Source organism: Tamandua tetradactyla, chromosome 13, assembly GCF_023851605.1.
Source record: "Tamandua tetradactyla isolate mTamTet1 chromosome 13, mTamTet1.pri, whole genome shotgun sequence".
NCBI lineage: Eukaryota > Metazoa > Chordata > Mammalia > Pilosa > Myrmecophagidae > Tamandua > Tamandua tetradactyla.
The window spans coordinates 94,807,249-94,824,512 of NC_135339.1; the positions used below are offsets into that span (position 1 = coordinate 94,807,249).

The 17,264-nt window shown below is 60.1% G+C and overlaps 1 protein-coding gene across 1 annotated transcript in view; it reads right to left on the reverse strand.

The window, feature by feature from the left end:
* Window positions 1-744: 744 nt before the first annotated feature.
* The window catches only part of STK32C (serine/threonine kinase 32C), a 69,263-nt gene continuing 52,743 nt past the window's right edge, over window positions 745-17,264 (reverse strand). Inside the window, exons 3-12 of the mRNA XM_077124441.1 lie at window positions 13,033-13,184; window positions 9,329-9,502; window positions 8,469-8,506; window positions 8,300-8,389; window positions 7,733-7,836; window positions 7,110-7,226; window positions 5,660-5,785; window positions 5,458-5,589; window positions 2,200-2,267; window positions 745-1,308 (exon numbers count right to left, since the gene is read on the reverse strand). Of these exons, the coding sequence (XP_076980556.1) occupies window positions 1,176-1,308; window positions 2,200-2,267; window positions 5,458-5,589; window positions 5,660-5,785; window positions 7,110-7,226; window positions 7,733-7,836; window positions 8,300-8,389; window positions 8,469-8,506; window positions 9,329-9,502; window positions 13,033-13,184 (1,134 nt within the window). The 3' untranslated portion in view covers window positions 745-1,175. The remainder of the gene's footprint in view (window positions 1,309-2,199; window positions 2,268-5,457; window positions 5,590-5,659; window positions 5,786-7,109; window positions 7,227-7,732; window positions 7,837-8,299; window positions 8,390-8,468; window positions 8,507-9,328; window positions 9,503-13,032; window positions 13,185-17,264) is intronic.

Below are 17,264 nucleotides of genomic sequence, written 5' to 3' on the forward strand. Positions count from 1 at the left end.
TGAGGACAGGCACACGGGGCTCAGAGGCAGCCCCTGTGGGGTGCTCAGTGCTTTCTCCAGCGCCCAAGGCTCATACTGTCTGGGTGGCCCCCAGTCCCGCAGGCAGGGAGGGGAGGTGTTGGCTGGGGTGGAGGGAGGGCTGGCCCAGTGTGCTGACCTGGCAGGGAGCGGAGACCAGGCCTGCTCACCCCAAAGCAAACACAGGCAGAGCCTGGGGGCCTGCGGTGAGCGGGCTGCCAGTCCCTGGGAGAAGTGAGGAGCCGTCTACACGGGAGCTACTGCCGGGGCAACCACAGAACCGCAAGGCGGCAGTGCCAGGGACTCCGGGCGAGAGATAAACCAGAGGGGAGGGGGCCTGGCTCTCGGGCTGCCACCCAGCACCCAAGCCCCTGTGTACTCCCTCCCCCTGACCGCCTTGCACAGCTTGGAGGCCCCCGGAATGCGGCCCTGGCAGCTGCCCTCAGGCCAGGGGAGGGTCCAGCACCCCAGGCGCCTTTACCCGCAGACGCTGCCCTGGGGGAGCCCCACCCACTCCGGCCGCTGCTGACCTCAGCGTCAAACTGCAGGCCGTGTGCAGCGGTGCAGAAACACACAAGACACTCGGCAGTGGATTTTCTAATATTGCAATTATATAAGAGGTGAAAACTATACAGAAGCAGCAGAAACTGCAGGGACGGGTGGAATCTAGAAAACATTGATCTCCCCACCCTTGGCCCTCCCGACCCCTCCCCTTGATACACGAGAACTAAGCAAAAACCGTGGCCACGCCCACATTGGGTACAAGCTCGTGGACTCGGGGCAACCGGCTCCCTGCAAGTCAGCGGCGGCGAGCGCCCTCCCCACACAGCCTTCCCGGTCCTCAGCGGGCCGGGCAGGGCCCCCCGGGGAGGTCCAGGAGGGAGGCCGGTGCTGACCCCGCCCCTGCGTCCGCCCCACGCGGCCACCCACAGCTGAGACGCCTGAGCCCCGAGGCCCCCCGAGTCTCTGGTCCTGGGGCCCAGATGACCTGCAGGAAAGTGTCCAGCTGGCCGCGTGCCCACCAGCCAGGACCCAGGCCCGAACTCACGGACAGTGTGGAGGCTGGGCCTTGGCTTCCCTCCGCAGCCCCCGTGCAGCCTCCAGTCCCCAAGGCCACCGAGGGCGGCTGTCCAGGCTGAGCGCGGCCACCCTGCTGCCTAGCTGCTCCCGGCCGAGGGGCACAGGGCGCCACACGTGGGCAGGGCCACGCGCCCCTCCTCGGGCTCCTCCTCGGCCGCGGTCTCGGGCTCCGGGAGAGGCTCCTGAGTGAGATCTTGGCTCCTCTTCAGCCTGGGGAACACAGGGCAGGGCTGGGCGCGGCCCCCAGGGCTGGCTTTGGCGCCCGCGCCACGGCCCCTCAAGGACATGGCAGGAAGACAGACCAATGGTGCATCTCTGCCTCGCCCGCGCCCGGCTCCAGACACACCAGCTCGGCAGGAAGGGAGAACAGGGTGGGGGTGGAGGCGGTGCCCCCAGCACCCTCGCTCGGGCCCATGGCTGCTGGTCAATGCTCTCGTGGGCCAGGCAGGAGGGCTGGGGGGCTTAGCTCTTTCCTGTCAGGAGCTCACAGAAGCCCCCCTGAGACCAACACGGGAACCAGTCATCCCCAGAGCTTGGCCAAGGCCTGCCCCCATCTAGGCCCGAGACCCTCAGGGGAGTCTAGCACCCACCCACCCTGCTCTTCCTTCCTGCCCAGAGCTCAAGACCACCTCCTCCAGGAAGCCTTCCTGGCCTCCCCAGGGCATCCACTCTCCACTGAGCAATGCCTTTAGCTCCTCGGAGGTCTGCCGGCCCGTTGTGCCTTCTACCCCACAGTGCCCAGCACCCAGTGAAGGCCTGGTGAATGAACGAATGAAGGCCTGGTGAATGAATGAATGAAGGCCTGGTGAATGAACGAATGAAGGCCTGGTGAATGAACGAATGCATCAGAGGGTGGGGAGTGGTAGGACTGGGTGAACAGGAAGCCCTCGGGCTCAATCAGGGCCCCAGGAGACTCTGGCCCTGCAGCCCCAGGGAGAGTCTAGGAGGGCCCCCCATCTCCACCCCAGGCTGCTGCTTGGACCCCTGGAGAGCAGGGCTTAGGCCTCGGGGTGCCCCATGGCTGCTGGGGGCTCAGCGCTGGTGTGGCCCCACCCGGCCAGACCCCTCCCCACCACCGCCCCCTCCCCCAGGTGCACTCACTTCTCTCTGTTAAAAATGACAAAGTCCTGCTGGATGGCCTCCAGGCAGTCCTGGAGGTACTCGTTCTCCTGCCGGCACAAAGAAGCACATGCGGGGGCCTGGACTCCGTCTGGAGCCCCCACCCCCATCTGTCCCTGGAGTCCCTCCGGCAGCTCCAGTTCGCCCTTACTCCCAGTGGCTGCACCTGCAGCTTTCTTAGGAGCCCACCTTCTGCCTTGCGGAGCTCGGGGGCTGGCACCTTGCTGTGGTGACGCCCCGAGTCAATGGCCGAGGGACACCCAGCTCCTGGCCTCGGGTGGCCGCGGGGCAGCCCAGCCACATGCTCATGTCTGGGATTTCACTCCCTGGCCTGGGCCCCTGGACGGGTTCTAACATGCTGCTGGCAGCTCTTGGACAAGAGATGATCCAGACTAATGAATGAGGAGGCCAGAGCAGCCTCAGAAAATTGCTGGGGAAGGGATAAAATCTCAGAGCTCTGGGCAGCTGGAATGGCTCGACATACTCGAGATTAAAGCCCACATCCCTCTGGAGGGACCAGAGGATCCGGTCCCCCTGCCCCCGCCCCGGTGACTTAGCCCAGAGGCAGGGCAGGCAGCAGAGGCAGGGTGGGCAGATGGCTCGGCGGGAGTGGTAGGCAGGGCACCTGAGCCCTAGGACTGGACGGTGATGCGCCCAGAGGCCAGAAGGACACACACAAGGAGGCAAGGGCACATGCACGCACACACTCACGCACAAAGGCCAGGGGTATGCGCGCAGAAGGCTGATGTGATGTCAGCCCCACGATGGAAAGCCGCAGGCCCTTGCTAGGCTGTAGGTCCCAGGCCGACAGCTGACGATGGAAGGAGAGTTTCCCGCAGCCAGGACCCTGCTGGTCTGTACCGTCCACGGCAGGGGCCCCCGGTCCTTCCAGCCCCACCTCTGCCCGTCTCCCTGAGCGCCAGCACCCAGGACAAGGGGCTGCCCTGGTCCCCAAGTGGCTGAGCCTGCACTTGGCCGGAGGGGCCCCCACCCACCCAGGGCATCCCTCGAAGCCGAACACGTGGCCAGCTGGACACAGAAGCACCTGGGAGACATCGGTGGGGCCCCTTCTAATGCTGAGACTCAGCCTCGGACCCCAAGGCCACCTCAAGTGGGGATCGACAGGAGGTCTGGGACATGGGGACCAGTCTCCGATCCTTCCCTTTTCCACAAGCAGACCCGTTGTGGGCTCAGACACAATTCCAAAACTCCGAGTTCCTTAGAGATGCAGGGACCAGAATAGCCACAGCGGTTGGCCCGCCTCGCACGCCCGGAAGCCGCAGGCTGCGGGCAGGTGGGCCCCCAGGTCAGAGAGGCCCGCTGCGGCTCCAGCACAGCCATGAAAGATTGTTTGAAAGAAGTACAGTCGATATGCCAAGAGAGTAGAGGAATCCTAGAAAGTGCTGAATTAGAACAAAGAGAATTCAAAAAAAGAAGAAATGAAAGAACACGTGCAATGAATAGAAACAGTGTCAGACATTGTCGACACTAATCCGACCCCGTCAGTGGTCACTTCAAGTGTGAATCGTCTAAACACACCAACTAAAAGACAGAGGTTAGCAGAGTGGGTTTAGAACAGATAACCCAAGCGAAGACGGACGAAAGACCTGCACAGCCTTTTCTCTAAAGAGGAAATGGCAATGGCCAACAAGGACCTGAAGAGATGCCCAGCAGGACTTGTCCTGAGGACAGGCAAGAGCCACAGTGAGCGCCCACTTCATGCTCACCGGGGCGGCAAGAAGGAGGAGGAGAGGAGGAAGGTGGCAATAACAAAGAGTTTGACACGATGGAGAGGAACTGGAATTCTCACTCATCGCCGGTGGGAAGGTAAAAATGGCGCAGCTGCTCTGGAAAACACTCGCAGTTCTGCAAATGCTAAGCACAGGGTTCGCACCTGACTGAGCAATTTCACTCCTGGGTATACACCCAAGAGAAATGAAAAGCTACGTCCCCCCAAAGACTGCCCCCACTGTTCACAGCAGCAGTACTCAGAGTAGTCAAATGTGGATACAGCCCAAATGCCATCAACAGATGATGGATACACAAAAGGTGGCCCATCCCCACCGCGGAACACTACTCAGCCATCACAGGGAATGAAGCTGTGATACAAGCAACAACACGAATGAATGATGCCGAGGAAGGAAGTCAGACCCGGGAGACCAAGGATTGCATGACCCCAGTTTATGACCTGTCCGGAATGGGCAAATCCACAGGGACAGAAAGCAGGTATGGCTGCGGGGATTAGGGGCTGGGGAATGGGGTGAGAGTGCTAATGGGTAGGGGGCTTCTTTTAGGAGGGATGAAAATGTTCTAAAACCAGATAATGGTGATGTTTGCCCAACCTGTGAATACACTAAAAAGCACTGAATTGCACTTTTCAAATAGGTGAATTGCAAGGCATGTGAATTCTATCCCAATTAAAAAAGAACAACCTCTCTGGGCATCAGGTTGTCATTTTCCCAGGGGTCACTGGCATCTCTGCAGGGCTGACTGCCTTTCAATACAACCCCCTCTCCAGGCAATGCCCGCCCCCCCAGCCCGAGGCAAAGCCCTGGGCCTGGCTTCACCTGCTCCCACATGGGGCTTGGGACACCCCCGACCCCCTTTCTACACCCCAAAGCCCCAGCTCTGGAGACACAGCTACAGTGCCCGCCCCAGCAGGGGGGCACATGAGAGCTCCACGGGCCCCGCACCAGCCGCCTGGGGCCTCTGAGCTGCGCCCTGCCCTGCAACCCTGCAGGAAGCCCCCAGCCCCTGTGGTGGTAATCCCACCTCCAGGTACAGGGGTGGGTGGTCTTAGGTCAGAGCAGGTCCTGAGCAGGGGGGCAGCGGCTCCCTGGGGCCTTTGCTCCATGTGCGCTAGAGGCACCAGGGGTGACACTCCCTGTCAACCCTCTCCCAGCAAGGAGGGCTCCAATGCCCACCATCTGCCAGGGCCTCTGTGCCCTCGTGGGAGACACCGCACCCCCCTCGCATGCACAGGGGATGGGGCAGGGGCACCGGCAGGCGGCAGGCCCCTGCAGCCAACGTGACCCTGTCGCCACCTGCAGCCAGCCCCGAAACCGCGGGGCGGCGACCCCCAGGCAGGGCTCGGTGCCCGCCATGTGCCACCCCAGCCCTCACTCCCAGCCCCCTGCGGCTCGGGTCAGAGCGGGGTGGCGGCCGGCGGTGTGGGGCTTCCATCGGGGAGGCTGTCCCCTGCCTTCGGGACGCGTCCCTGCCCAGCCCCGCCGCACTCACGGACTGGGAGCCGTCTCTGCTCTGGTCCCGGGACTTGCTCTTTGCCAGCCGCTTCTTCTTCTTGTGCAGAGGCCGCGACTCCAGGATCATCTCCTCCAGCTCGAAGGTGGGGTCGCAGTGCAGGCGCCCCTTCTGCAGAGGGAGCAGAGCTGAGCTCGGCGCCCTCCAGGCAGGGCCCCCCGGGCAGGCGGCGCCGACTCACGTTGGGCACGAAGCCGGGCTCCACGGCCTTGCGGCTCAGCTCGTCCCACAGCACGGAGGCCAGCGGGGGCGCCGCCTGCATGTCCTGCAGGCTGGAGAAGCGGTGCTCGGGGTTCACGGTGAGCAGCTGTAGTGAGGCTCGGGTCAGACGGGGCCGGGGTCCCCGCGCCCTGCACCCCCAGCCCAGAGGGGCAGCCACCAGCTGGGTTGCCGCCTGCACGCCCGCCTCAAGGCCCGAGGTCCCGACATCCGGCCACACAAGGGGGACGGCGCCAACTTCAGCTCATGCCTGGTCTGCTCGGCCACGCAGCTGGGGGGGCTGGCCCCAGGGGTTTGGGCCGAGTCCGGAGCCAGGGCAGAGGCAGCAGAGGCCACCCACCGGCCTGCAGGACCCTCTGCCGAGACCCACTCGCAGGGGCACCAGAGGCCCCGCCAGCTGGGCCCATCTACACGGCGACTCTCTTCAGAGAGGGGCCCGAGAGTAACTTATTCTGACATCACTTCCACAACAGTCCACCCCAGGGACCATGAGGGCAGCTGCGTGGGCAGGTGATGTGCTGGTCAGCAGCTGGGAGTGCCCGGCCAGGCCCGGGAAGAGAGGTGTCCATAGGCTGTCACCCTTCCCGTGGGAAACTCTCCTACCCTCGCCCAGGGGCACACTGGGCCTGTCTCGTCCAAAGGGGCCAAGGGGACCAGCCACGCCCTCACTCCGTCCTCAGAGCCAGGGCTCTGGTCTGGGACACGCAGGGAGGTGTGAAGGGACCTCCTCTCAGTCACGGGGCTAGGGAGAGGCGGAGGCCTCACGAGGGGGCCCAGACCTGCCCAAGAGGACCCGGAGGCCAGGAGAGGAGTCAGGGGCCAGCCTCAGTGGACAGGGCTTGGCCTGGGTGTGGCCCCATGACAGCTCCCCTCTGGGGCACATGAGGGAAGCGTGGCCTCCAGGCGGGCGAGCTCAGGCCCTGAGCAGGCAGAGCTTCTGGTGGCTTCTCCACCTGCTCCCAGGGAGGTGTCCAGGAGCTCACAGGGGCAGCGCCGAGCATGCTGACCTGTGACCTGGGCAAGGACCCAGCATCTCTGCGCCTCGCTCTGGGCATCTGGGAAATGGGGTGGTAGGTGGCAGCCCAGACTCAGGCTCATCGGGGAAATTGAGTGAGGGGAGGGGCTCAGCGAGTCACAGCCCACTGGAGCGCTTAGAAAGGACCAGAGAACGGGACCTGCTGGGCGAGGCCTGGGAGCCCGTTGTCCAACGCTGCCCCCTGGAGTGGCTGGACAGAAACAAAATGCCCAAAAGACAAGAGCTGGGGCTCCCATCGTCCGAGCTTGTGGGAGAAAGGGGTGCCCGACCTGCACGGGTGTGGGGCCAGCCCTATGGCAGGCAGGGCACTCCAGGCCCGCATGCCCAGCTGGGAGGAGGGTCGCACCTGCCAGGAGGGCGAGGGATGCAGACTGACCTTCCTCAGCAGAGCCACTGTCTCCTTGGACCAGGTCGGGGCGTACTGGACGCTGACCGTGCTGAAGAGCTGCACCAGGGACTCAACGGCATTGCTCGAGTGGATGTCATAGGGCCTCTGGGGGCAGGGAGGTAGGGCCGTGTCAGCTGCTCTCCTCTTTGTGCCCAGACAAGTGCCAGGCATGAGCTGGGCACGCTGAGATAGCAGCCCTGTCCTCCATGCAGGCACAGCTCTGAGTGCGGCCTCCACCCACTCGGGAGACCCAGGAGGTTGTTGGCACCTGTGCCCCGAGCGCTGTTTGATGGCTAGGGGGACCCCACAGCCAGGGCAACACGGTCAGGGGACACCAATGGCCAGGGCACCCACCATGGCCAGGGCAGCAACCTGACTGGGAAGCACATCTGCCCCCCAGTGCCAGGCAGTCTCCCAGACTGGGAGAGGTCTGCCTTCCTCGGACTTGGGGTCCCTCAGGGGGTGGGGGCCGTGCCATCGATCCAGACACGACATCGCTGAGAACCCAGACTTGGGGGGCCAGGCCCCTCCCCCACAAGGGCCTCAGGCTCCGCCTGAGGAGGGACCCGCTCAGGGTCAGGGGCCCGGGCCTGGCCGCAGAAGCTCCGTACCCATCCACGCAGCAGCTCGTAGGCCATCACGCCCACTGACCACCAGTCCACCTCGAAGGAGTAGCCGGCCCCTCCGTGGACAAAGGAGTGGAAGATCTCCGGAGCTTTCCAGCAGGAGAGAAGGCCATGCTCAGTGTCCAGGTCCTGGCGTCCCTAACCCCAGACCCCAAGGCAGGCGCCTCCTGGCCAGGCGCTCAGACGGCGGCCTCCAGGGCCTCCAGGGCTGGAGGGGCAGCTGGAGGGGGCCAGCTCCCTTCCAGAAGGCCTCGTGGGCAGGCCCGGCAGCCCAGGCACGGTGGCAGGTCCATAATTATGTCAACGTGCCCACAGGCCACGGGGATTCAGAGGCACCTCTGGACATGACGTGTCCATTCTAAAGCCTCACACTGCTGCCCGGGGGCCCCAGGGAAGTGACTGACACCTGCCGCAGGCCCAGCACAGGGACACCCAGGCCAGCCTGATGGGTGGGAGTGAGGACTGGGGTGGGCAGGCGTGATGCAGGGCACAGATGGGCAGGGGCGGGGCTGGGGAGGGGGCAGGGGGACGGGGCCCGGGCGGGGCGCTCACCCATGTAGGGCTTGGTGCCCGCCAAGGCGGTGGCCCGCTCCCCGTCCCTAATGATGGTGGCGATGTTGAAGTCTGTGAGATGCGCGTGTCCTGCCAGGAGGAGAAGCGCCAGTGTCAAAGCCCGTGGGGGCAGGATGCGCCCGCACCCCGGCCCCTCCAGGCAGCTCACCTTGCTCGTCCAGGAGGATATTGTCTGGCTTCACGTCTCTGCAGAAAAAGCAGGAGACGGGTGAATGTCCTGCCCCCCGAGTGCCCACAGACCCGGGAGCTTCCAGAACGTGCCCCCCCAGACACCCCAGGCAGAGTGTGGAGGCCGATCACCGGGTCCTGGGCCAAACACCCTGGGGGTATCAGGAGGTGCCCCCACCCCCACATCCTCCCTCAGAGCTGGGTGAAGACATTCGGGGGGACCCCACTGTGTTTCCTGAGAGGGGCATCTTCCAGCACCCCCACTCCCTGCCCTGGACCTGAGGGGTGCCTGTGCCTCCTCCCGCCTTGTCCCTGGTTCTAGGTATGCAGGCAGCACTCACTAAATGCCCACTGTTTGAATCAGAACCCAGAAACAGAAACCACGGCTGGCTGACCCTGTACCACACAGATTTCCTTGTTTGGTTCTGCAGTGGCAACACCACCTTCCTAATTTCTGTTTTAAACTCATGTTAAAATTAGTTCAAATTCCCCAAAGCCGTGGCAGGTGGGTGAAGGGGAGCCTGCCCTTACACATACCACCTGAAGGTCACCCAGCGTAGCCAGGCTCTGGGGTCCCCTGGAGCCGGTGAGCCTCTGTGCCCAGCCTCAGCTGGGGCTGCTTGGACAGGACCCACCCCCAAGCAGAGGCCAGGGCACACCTTGAAGCCGGTCACAGACTCAAGTCCCAAATGCCCACCTGGGGCAGGTATGTGGGCAAGGGTGGGGCGAGGCACACAGGACCCACCTGGGGCCTCTGCACACGGACTGACCTGAGGCTGTGGCCATTCACGCCTGGCCCAGGCAGCACCCTCCCTCCCACCCCATCAGGTGTGTGCACACCTGTGGATGATATGCTGGCCACGCAGGTAGTCGAGGGCCAGTGCCATCTCACAGACATATAGCCTCACGGTGTCCTCGGAGAACTGGACATTCTGCTGCAGGTGGTAGCGCAGGTCCCCACCCAACAGCAGGTCCACCACCATGAACATGTCCTCCTCGTCCTGGAAGGAGTACCTGGGGGCGTGAGCGAGGCAGGTGCAGGAGTGGGCATATGGCAGGAGGACTGGGCAGATGCCTATCTGGGGAGCCACACTGTGGCTCCTGCCACACCTGGAGAGGCACCCCCATCTAAGGACCATGACCTCCCTACCACAGCTGCCACACTGGACACTCCCTTGGAGCAGGGTCCTGCCCATGGTGCTGGCTGCCCCCCTGCTCAGGACCTGCTCTGACCTAAGACCCTTGGTAAGGGCTAACAGAGGCCTGGTGAGGGATGAACAGAGAGCAGAACTAGAGCACCTGCCTCTGAGTTGACCCAGGGCTGCTCTCAGATAAAAAGTTCTGCCTTGGACGGCTGCTAATGAGTAAAACGAGGTGGTGTGGGGGAAGTGCTTGCACAGTGCTGCGCAAGGGGCTGCATGGAGTGATAAAGAGCTGCCTTCACGATGAGATGGTGGGGATGATGATGATGATGGTGGTGATGGTGGTGATGGTGGTGGTGATGATGATGATGGTGATGAAGGTGATGGTGATGATGGTGATGACGATGGTGATGATGGTGGTGATGGTGGTGATGGTGATGGTGGTGGTGATGATGATGATGGTGATGATGGTGATGATGGTGATGATGATGGTGATGATGATGGTGGTTACGGTGATGATGATGATGGTGATGATGGTGATGAAGGTGATGGTGATGATGATGATGATGGTGATGAAGGTGATGGTGATGATGATGGTGATGATGATGGTGATGATGGTGGTGGTGATGATGGTGATGATGGTGATGAAGGTGATGGTGATGATGGTGATGATGATGGTGATGATGGTGGTGATGATGGTGATGATGGTGGTGATGATGGTGATGATGATGTTGGTGATGATGGTGATGATGGTGATGATGATGGTGATGATGATGGTGGTTATGGTGATGATGATGATGGTGATGATGGTAATGGTGATGATGATGATGGTGGCGATGATGGTGATGATGGTGATGGTGATGAAGATGATGGTGGTGATGGTAGTAATGGTGATGAAGAGGAGGAAGGAGAAGGAGGGAGCGCAGAGGAGAAGGAAGAAGGTAGCACCAAAACAACAGCCTTAAGGAATCCTTCCACCTTGCGATTTCCTTTGTGAGCTCTCAGAGGTCATTTTAAACAACTGGCCCTCTCAAGAACGGGCTTACCAAAAACTAACTCTTCACATAACCTCCATCCCCCTGCCCTCCTCACGCCGCCCCTTGTCCTCATGGAGAAAAGCATGGGGAAGGCAGTGCAGTGCAGGGACAGGGCTGGGACCACAGAGCACAGGGACTCGGGACGTGCTTGCAGACTGAGCCGGACGGCACTCCAGGGTGGGTGCAGGGGTCCCGGACAGCAGTCAGGGGCTCACATTGGGGGAGCTGAGTGGGCCACGTGGCAGAACATGGCAGAGGGAGGCTTTGAGAACAGGACACCAGGAGACGAGGCTGAGGGGTCCCACCCTGTGTGGCCCTGGGATGGCAGGAACTGTCTGTCCCCTGGCAAGCAGGCCTGTAGAGAGGGGGACCCCGATTCTGGCTGCAGCGGCGGAGGGCAGGAGGAAAACCCTAGAAACGGCACAGCTACTCCCTTGTGTCAGCTAGTACGGGCGGCTCTGTTTGCACACACACATGGAACTTCCGGCTCTGCCCGGCGAGGGTGCTGCTGGCTACGCCCAGCCCAACTCACAGAGGGGGGACCTGAGCACAGTGGGGGTGGCAATCCCAGCAGGGTGGAGGGGCCCAGCCAGGCCACCTGGCCCTAGGTCCATGCTCCTGACCCCAGAGAGGCCAGGAGAGGCCCGAGGAGGAGTGTCAATCAAAGACGTCCTGTTCCCTTGGGCCACCCCAGGTCCCAAGCCCCCTCATGGCCAGGCCACCCTGGGGGCTAGGCACCCACTCTGAGAAGGGAGAATGAGCACAGGCAGTGCCGCGGTGCCACCAGCAAGCAGAGACGTGAGCCAGGCCGGCTCTGCTTGGCCATGGGGGCTGGGAGGGTCAGGGGCACACGGGCTCTGGATGCCCGTCCCTGAGGACACCCACAGGGCCATGAAGACAAGGTGCCACCGCCAGCCCTCTGTGCTGCTGGAGACCAGAGCCCAGGATGCCCCTGGACCCTTGCCCACTCCCTCCCAGCAGTCCTGGGTCCCACCTTGATGGCCCTTCCCCTCCCCCAATATACCACCCGACAAGTCCCACCCCAGTGGTCAGGCCAGGCCCCCAGGAGGCCCCATGGCGTGGAGGTGAGCCCAGGGGCTGCAGTGCACGGACCGCAAGGACCGCAGCTGCCTTCCCTTCTGACAGTCCTCCAGTGGGGGACCCACAAGGTCAACTGGGCTGGGGGTGGGCTGGGCCGTGAGCCATCCCAGGAAAGAGCCGGATGCTCTCAGTGACCCCTCCTCCCCCAAGTGGGAGCGGGGCTGCCTCTTCCCGGAAGCTCAGCCACTGGATAGCCGGTCACACGTGGGGGAGAACAACGTAAAGGTTCTGGAGGCTGTCGCAGCCAGGCCAGGAGCTCACTTGTCTTAGGGTGTTCCAGCTGCAACAGGCACCCTGTGCCCGCCCCAGGCTTTTGGGGACAACATCCTGCCTGTGAGCCCTGTGGGGAGCACAGGCACTGGGAGGAGTTGTGTCGGGGGCAGGGCAGGGGTACGGGGTCCCCAGGTGTCTGTCTGGGCACATGGCAAGGAGCACAGTGGGGAGCTTGAAGCCCTGGAAGGCTGTGTCTATAAGCACAGCAGGGGCACAGGACCCTGGGGGGCTGTGTTGGGGGGCACAGCAGGGAGGCAGGACCCCAGGGGGCTGTGTTGGGAGGTACAGCAGGGAGGCAGGACCCGGGGGGGCTGTGTTGGGGGTACAGCAGGGAGGCAGGACCCGGGAGGCTGTGTTGGCGGGCACAGCAGGGAGGCAGGACACCGGGTGGCTGTGTTGGGGGGCACAGCAGGGAGGCAGGACCCCAGGGGCTGTGTTGGGGATACAGCAGGGAGGCAGGATCCCGGGGGGCTGTGTTGGGGGGGCACAGCAGGGAGGCAGGACCCCGGGTGGCTGTGTTGGGGGGCACAGCAGGGAGGCAGGACCCCGGGAGGCTGTGTTGGGTGGCACAGCAGGGAGGCAGGAACCCGGGGGGCTGTGTTGGGGGGCACAGCAGGGAGCGTAAGGTTGCGGGAGTCTGTGTTGGGGAGACTCCCAGAGCAGAAGGAGGCAGATGAGCCTCAGAGCAGCCTGCAGGTGCCACGCCCCCTGGGGCCAGGCTTTGCACCCGTTAAGGGCCCCCTTGGGCTGCTGCCTCCTCTGCAGGTTCCCTCTGCCCCGGGGCAGGTCTGCATCATCCCAGCATGCCCCACCCCGCCTGTGGACCCCAGACCCAGTGGCCCTGAGGCGCTGGACAGCGAGTGGTGCCAGAGGCGCGAGGTGCCCAGGAGCTGCAGGAAGTGGGGGGCACCAGGGGCAAGAGAGGGTACAGCTCCTTGCAGGTGTCGGGGTGGTGGCAGGGCCCAGCCGGTGGGGGTGGCAGAGGTCTCACCAGAGGTTGACCAGGAAGACGTGCTCGACGTCCTGCAGGATCTCCAGCTCGCGGAACACGTTGCGGACCTTGTCGCGCTCGACGCACTGCTGCTTGTTCATGTACTTCATGGCGAACATCTTCCCCGTGTCCCGCTTCTGCACGATGCACACCTGGGGCGGGCGCAGGGGCTCAGCTCCCACCCCGGGCACGATGCACACCTGGGGCGGGCGCAGGGGCTCAGCTCCCACCCCGGGCACGATGCACACCTGGGGCGGGCGCAGGGGCTCAGCTCCCACCCCGGGCCGGGGAGCGGCGCTGCCCGGAGGCCTGCTGGAGAGCGAGCGAGAGGCCGGGGCGCCCCACGAGGGAGGGCCCCTTCTCCCCAGGGCGAGCGGACGTGTGCAAAGGGCCAAGCCCCGTGAGCTCGCTCACTTCCCATGGGCTCCCCGTGCCGCCAGGGACCCCCCCAGATAAGGGGCCCCCTCTGTGCATCGCTCCTCCGGAGGGTTGGGGGTAGGCGGGGGGAGACGTGTGTACTTGCGAGAAGCACATGCCGGGGGCCCTGGGGGCCAAAGGAAGAGCAGAGGCAAGGACAAGGGGTCTCCAAAGGAAAACCAGGATCTGATGCGCCAAATGTGGGCCATGGAGACAGCAGGCGCCCTCCGCTCACAAGGAAGCCCCTCCAGGGCACAGGACCCGTTTCTCAGGGACTCTCACACCTGTCGCCTCCAGGTCTGGCAGGAGCAGGAGATTCCAGAACTCAGGGCGAGCAAGGGGGCATCCCAGGTGTACCACCCAGAGGCAGGTGGCCTGGAACCAACTCGACGGACATCAGTCTTGGGTCCACCCTGCTGGACCGAGCCTTTGGGGGCGATGCACACCCCTGCCCCAGGAACACATCCAAAGAAACGCAGGCGCTCTGTGTCCAAAGATGTTCATTGTGGCATTGCTTATAGCAACAAGACCTTCAAACAACCTTACGGATGGGGATTTGTCGACTCAACGAAATATCAGGCAGCCATTAAAAAAGTTTATACTTTTAATATGTGACAATGCTTATCATGCCTAGCAAAAGTGGAAGCTACACTATCACATACCCAGGAGAGGCAGAAGCTGGGCTGCAGAGGTGAGCAGTGTGCCCAGGTGGGACGGTGCAGGAGGGCCACGTGGGCCCGTGGGGGGCCTCAGGATATGGGGCCGCCAGAGAGAGCCCAGAGCTTCAGAAACAGCCTCAACGGCTATCGCCACCAGGCCTGTTGCAGCTTCTCAGCCAGGCCGCGACCCTGGGGAGCTTTGGCAGCTGGTGCTGCCCCCGAAACTGACCCGAGGTGTGGCAGCTGGTTTTGAGAAGCCCACTAGGCAGCCAGGGACGGGCGCGCCTGGCTGAGCTAGCTGCTTCCTTCCCCACACGGTCACCCGGGCACAGCAGGGGCGACCTCACGGACGTGGGGAAGGGTTCCCAAGGCTGATGTGCAGGCCAGGCACTGAGAGCCCTGCTGCACAAACGCCTCCCAGGGACACAGCCGAGAGACCGCGCACCCACACCGAGCCCCCTTGTCTTCAGGGGAGGCCACCCTGCAGGGCAGAGACCCCAGCCAGGTGCCCCTGGGGCATCATGGGGAAACCAGGCAGTGGGGAGAAAAGGAAACTTCCCATCGGCCCCTCAGAACATTTCCTTGCTGGTGTCCAGGTCCGCCCCCTCTGCACCTGCCCCTCCCACGCCCTTCCCTCCCCCTTCAGGGAGCTCCTTTCACTTTCTAGATGGGTGCTGCCCGAACCACTCAAGAAAAAATGAGATTGTAAACTGTGCAGAAAGTTTTTCTCTTGACAATTTCGGTGACGGTGCAGGGACACAAAAGTGACGGGTGACAACTCTGGAGACAAGGAGGGCAGGTGAAGGCATCCTTGGACTTCTGAGTTCCAAGAGCCATTCTGAGTGCCTCCGGGTTCCAGCACCCGTCTCTGTGTGCAAGCTCTCCCACCTCATCAGCTTTTGTCCAAGATTTTAGCAGGTCTTAACTGACGAGAAGGCTCAAATTTTTAGCCCAGGTGCCTAGCTTTAATGTGCAATTCTCAGTTTCATTTCTGCTACTGCTAGTTGCTTTGTCCTGTGTGCAAGGAAAGAAATGCTTTGTCAGGTTAGTGGGTCAGTTTGATTGATGAGAAGTCTCAAATTTTGAGTCTGAGTTCCCAGCCTCTAATTTAGGCCATAGTTTCATTTTGCTATGCTGGTTTCTTTGTCCTGTGCACAAGCTAAGTAATTAAAATAACAAAGATGTCCTCAAATTCTCTAAAAACATTGCTTCTCCACCCTCTGGCATCCTGGCAAACTCCATGTTAAAAGTTAAGGGGCTGGGAGCCGTGCCTATTTACCAAATAGCAAAATCCCACCAAACACAACTCGAGTTGCGAGGGCTGTCGTGGGGGACTTTCCAGTGAGACACATCTCCTCACTTCAGAGGGGCCCTCAAGCAGGGCGAATGGGAGGTCCATTTTAATCGGTACTCAGAGTCTACCGAGGAGTTATGAGACTAAAATAGCTTACACAAACAGTGAATTTTGTATTTCTATGTTTACCGTGCTTTTATGTCTGACTCATGGCTGAAAAATTTTAAACTGAAACTACAGGCTCTCTATTTGGGTCTCTCTGCATGTGTAATGTATGATATTTTCCTACTTCCAGATGGCTTACCAAATTAACTTGAAAACTCCTTAAAAGAGCTCTACTCAAATTGGCTTAACGATAAATAAACTATATATATTTATAAGGTGATATATCACCCCTAAAGTCCTAGAAATTAAGGAAACAAAACTTCTAATATTTACAATTACAAATTATAGAATTTACAAATGCAAATGCAAAGAGTATTTGTATAACTAAAACCAAATGTTAAACAAAAGGAAGAAAGAAATGCAAGTTGACAGTATTCAGTAAGTCTGACGAATGAGACTCGGTTAATATTAGTTAAATAAAAATAACTATGTCTTCTGAACTATCGATGGTAAGCATAATACAATCACAAATTTATTCCACGTGGATATGTTCCTCCTAAACTTACACAGGTTTACTGATTAAATAAGCTAGCATTTGACCTTTAAGATCATTGTTTTGGTTTGCTAAAGCTGTCAGAATGCAATATACCAGAAATGGGTTGGCTTTTACAATGGGGATTTATTAGTTTGCAAATTTACAATTCCAAGGCAGTGGAAATGTCCAAATTAAGGCATCAGGAGGAAGATGCCTTCTCTGAGGAATGGCTGCTGGCGTCGGGGCCCCTCGAGACGCGGGAAGGCAGCCGGTGGTGTCTGCTGGCCCCCTCTCCTGGGCGCTGCCCTCAGGGGCTCCCTCTCGGCTCCTCCAGAGCCTTTAGTCTCTCAGCGTTCCTCTGAGATCTTTCCGGTTGGTTCTGCCTCTTATCCTCTCATAAAAGACTAAGACCCACCTTGAATGGAGTGGTCACATCTCCATGGAAATGACCTGAGCCAAAGGTCCCACCCACAACAGGGCTGCTCTCGCAAGGATGGATAAGAACACGGCCTTCTCTGGTTACTTAACTGCTCAGACCAGCACAATGGTGAAAAATATAAATTTGTGTTTAACTAAATCAAGTTATTATTTTGACAAACTCTATTCTAAGAATAATTGCGTTTTGTGGGATGTTAGCTGGAAGACAGTTTCAAAGATCTTTTGGGAAACTTAAGGCAGCAGATACATACAGTGCAGGGTTTTCTAAGGAAAACCCGAGTACTGCCCTAAAGTAAAACGGCTGCTTGTCTCAGAACAAGAAGCCGGAGGGTGTCAGGAAAACACCTGGATGGACATAGAGTGCTGTTAAAGGTTTATGGAAAGGAATTTTATTTGTCATGGTCAAGGTTGGCTAAGATTTAACAGGCTGATGATGTTTTTAGGACTTTTTTGTATGACAATATCTTCATGCAACACTAGAATTTCGTTTTCTTTCTGTTAAAATGACCACATTTTCTTGGATTATCAATCTGCTCTTGATTACAAGGTTGTACAAGTTTTGTCTTCACCACCTGAGAAATCTGCCTAGATGGCAGTGATTCCACGTCTTAGAATAATATCCTCAATGACATTTATGTTGACCTTATCATCTTTTAATTTTTTTAGAGAACAAATCCTATTTGAAAAGATCTAAGTCTTTCATTTTTCTCCAAAAACAATTCCTATATACTCTTTCATTGTCACTTTGGTTAGATAGGGAACCAAATATGGTTTCACGGTGACC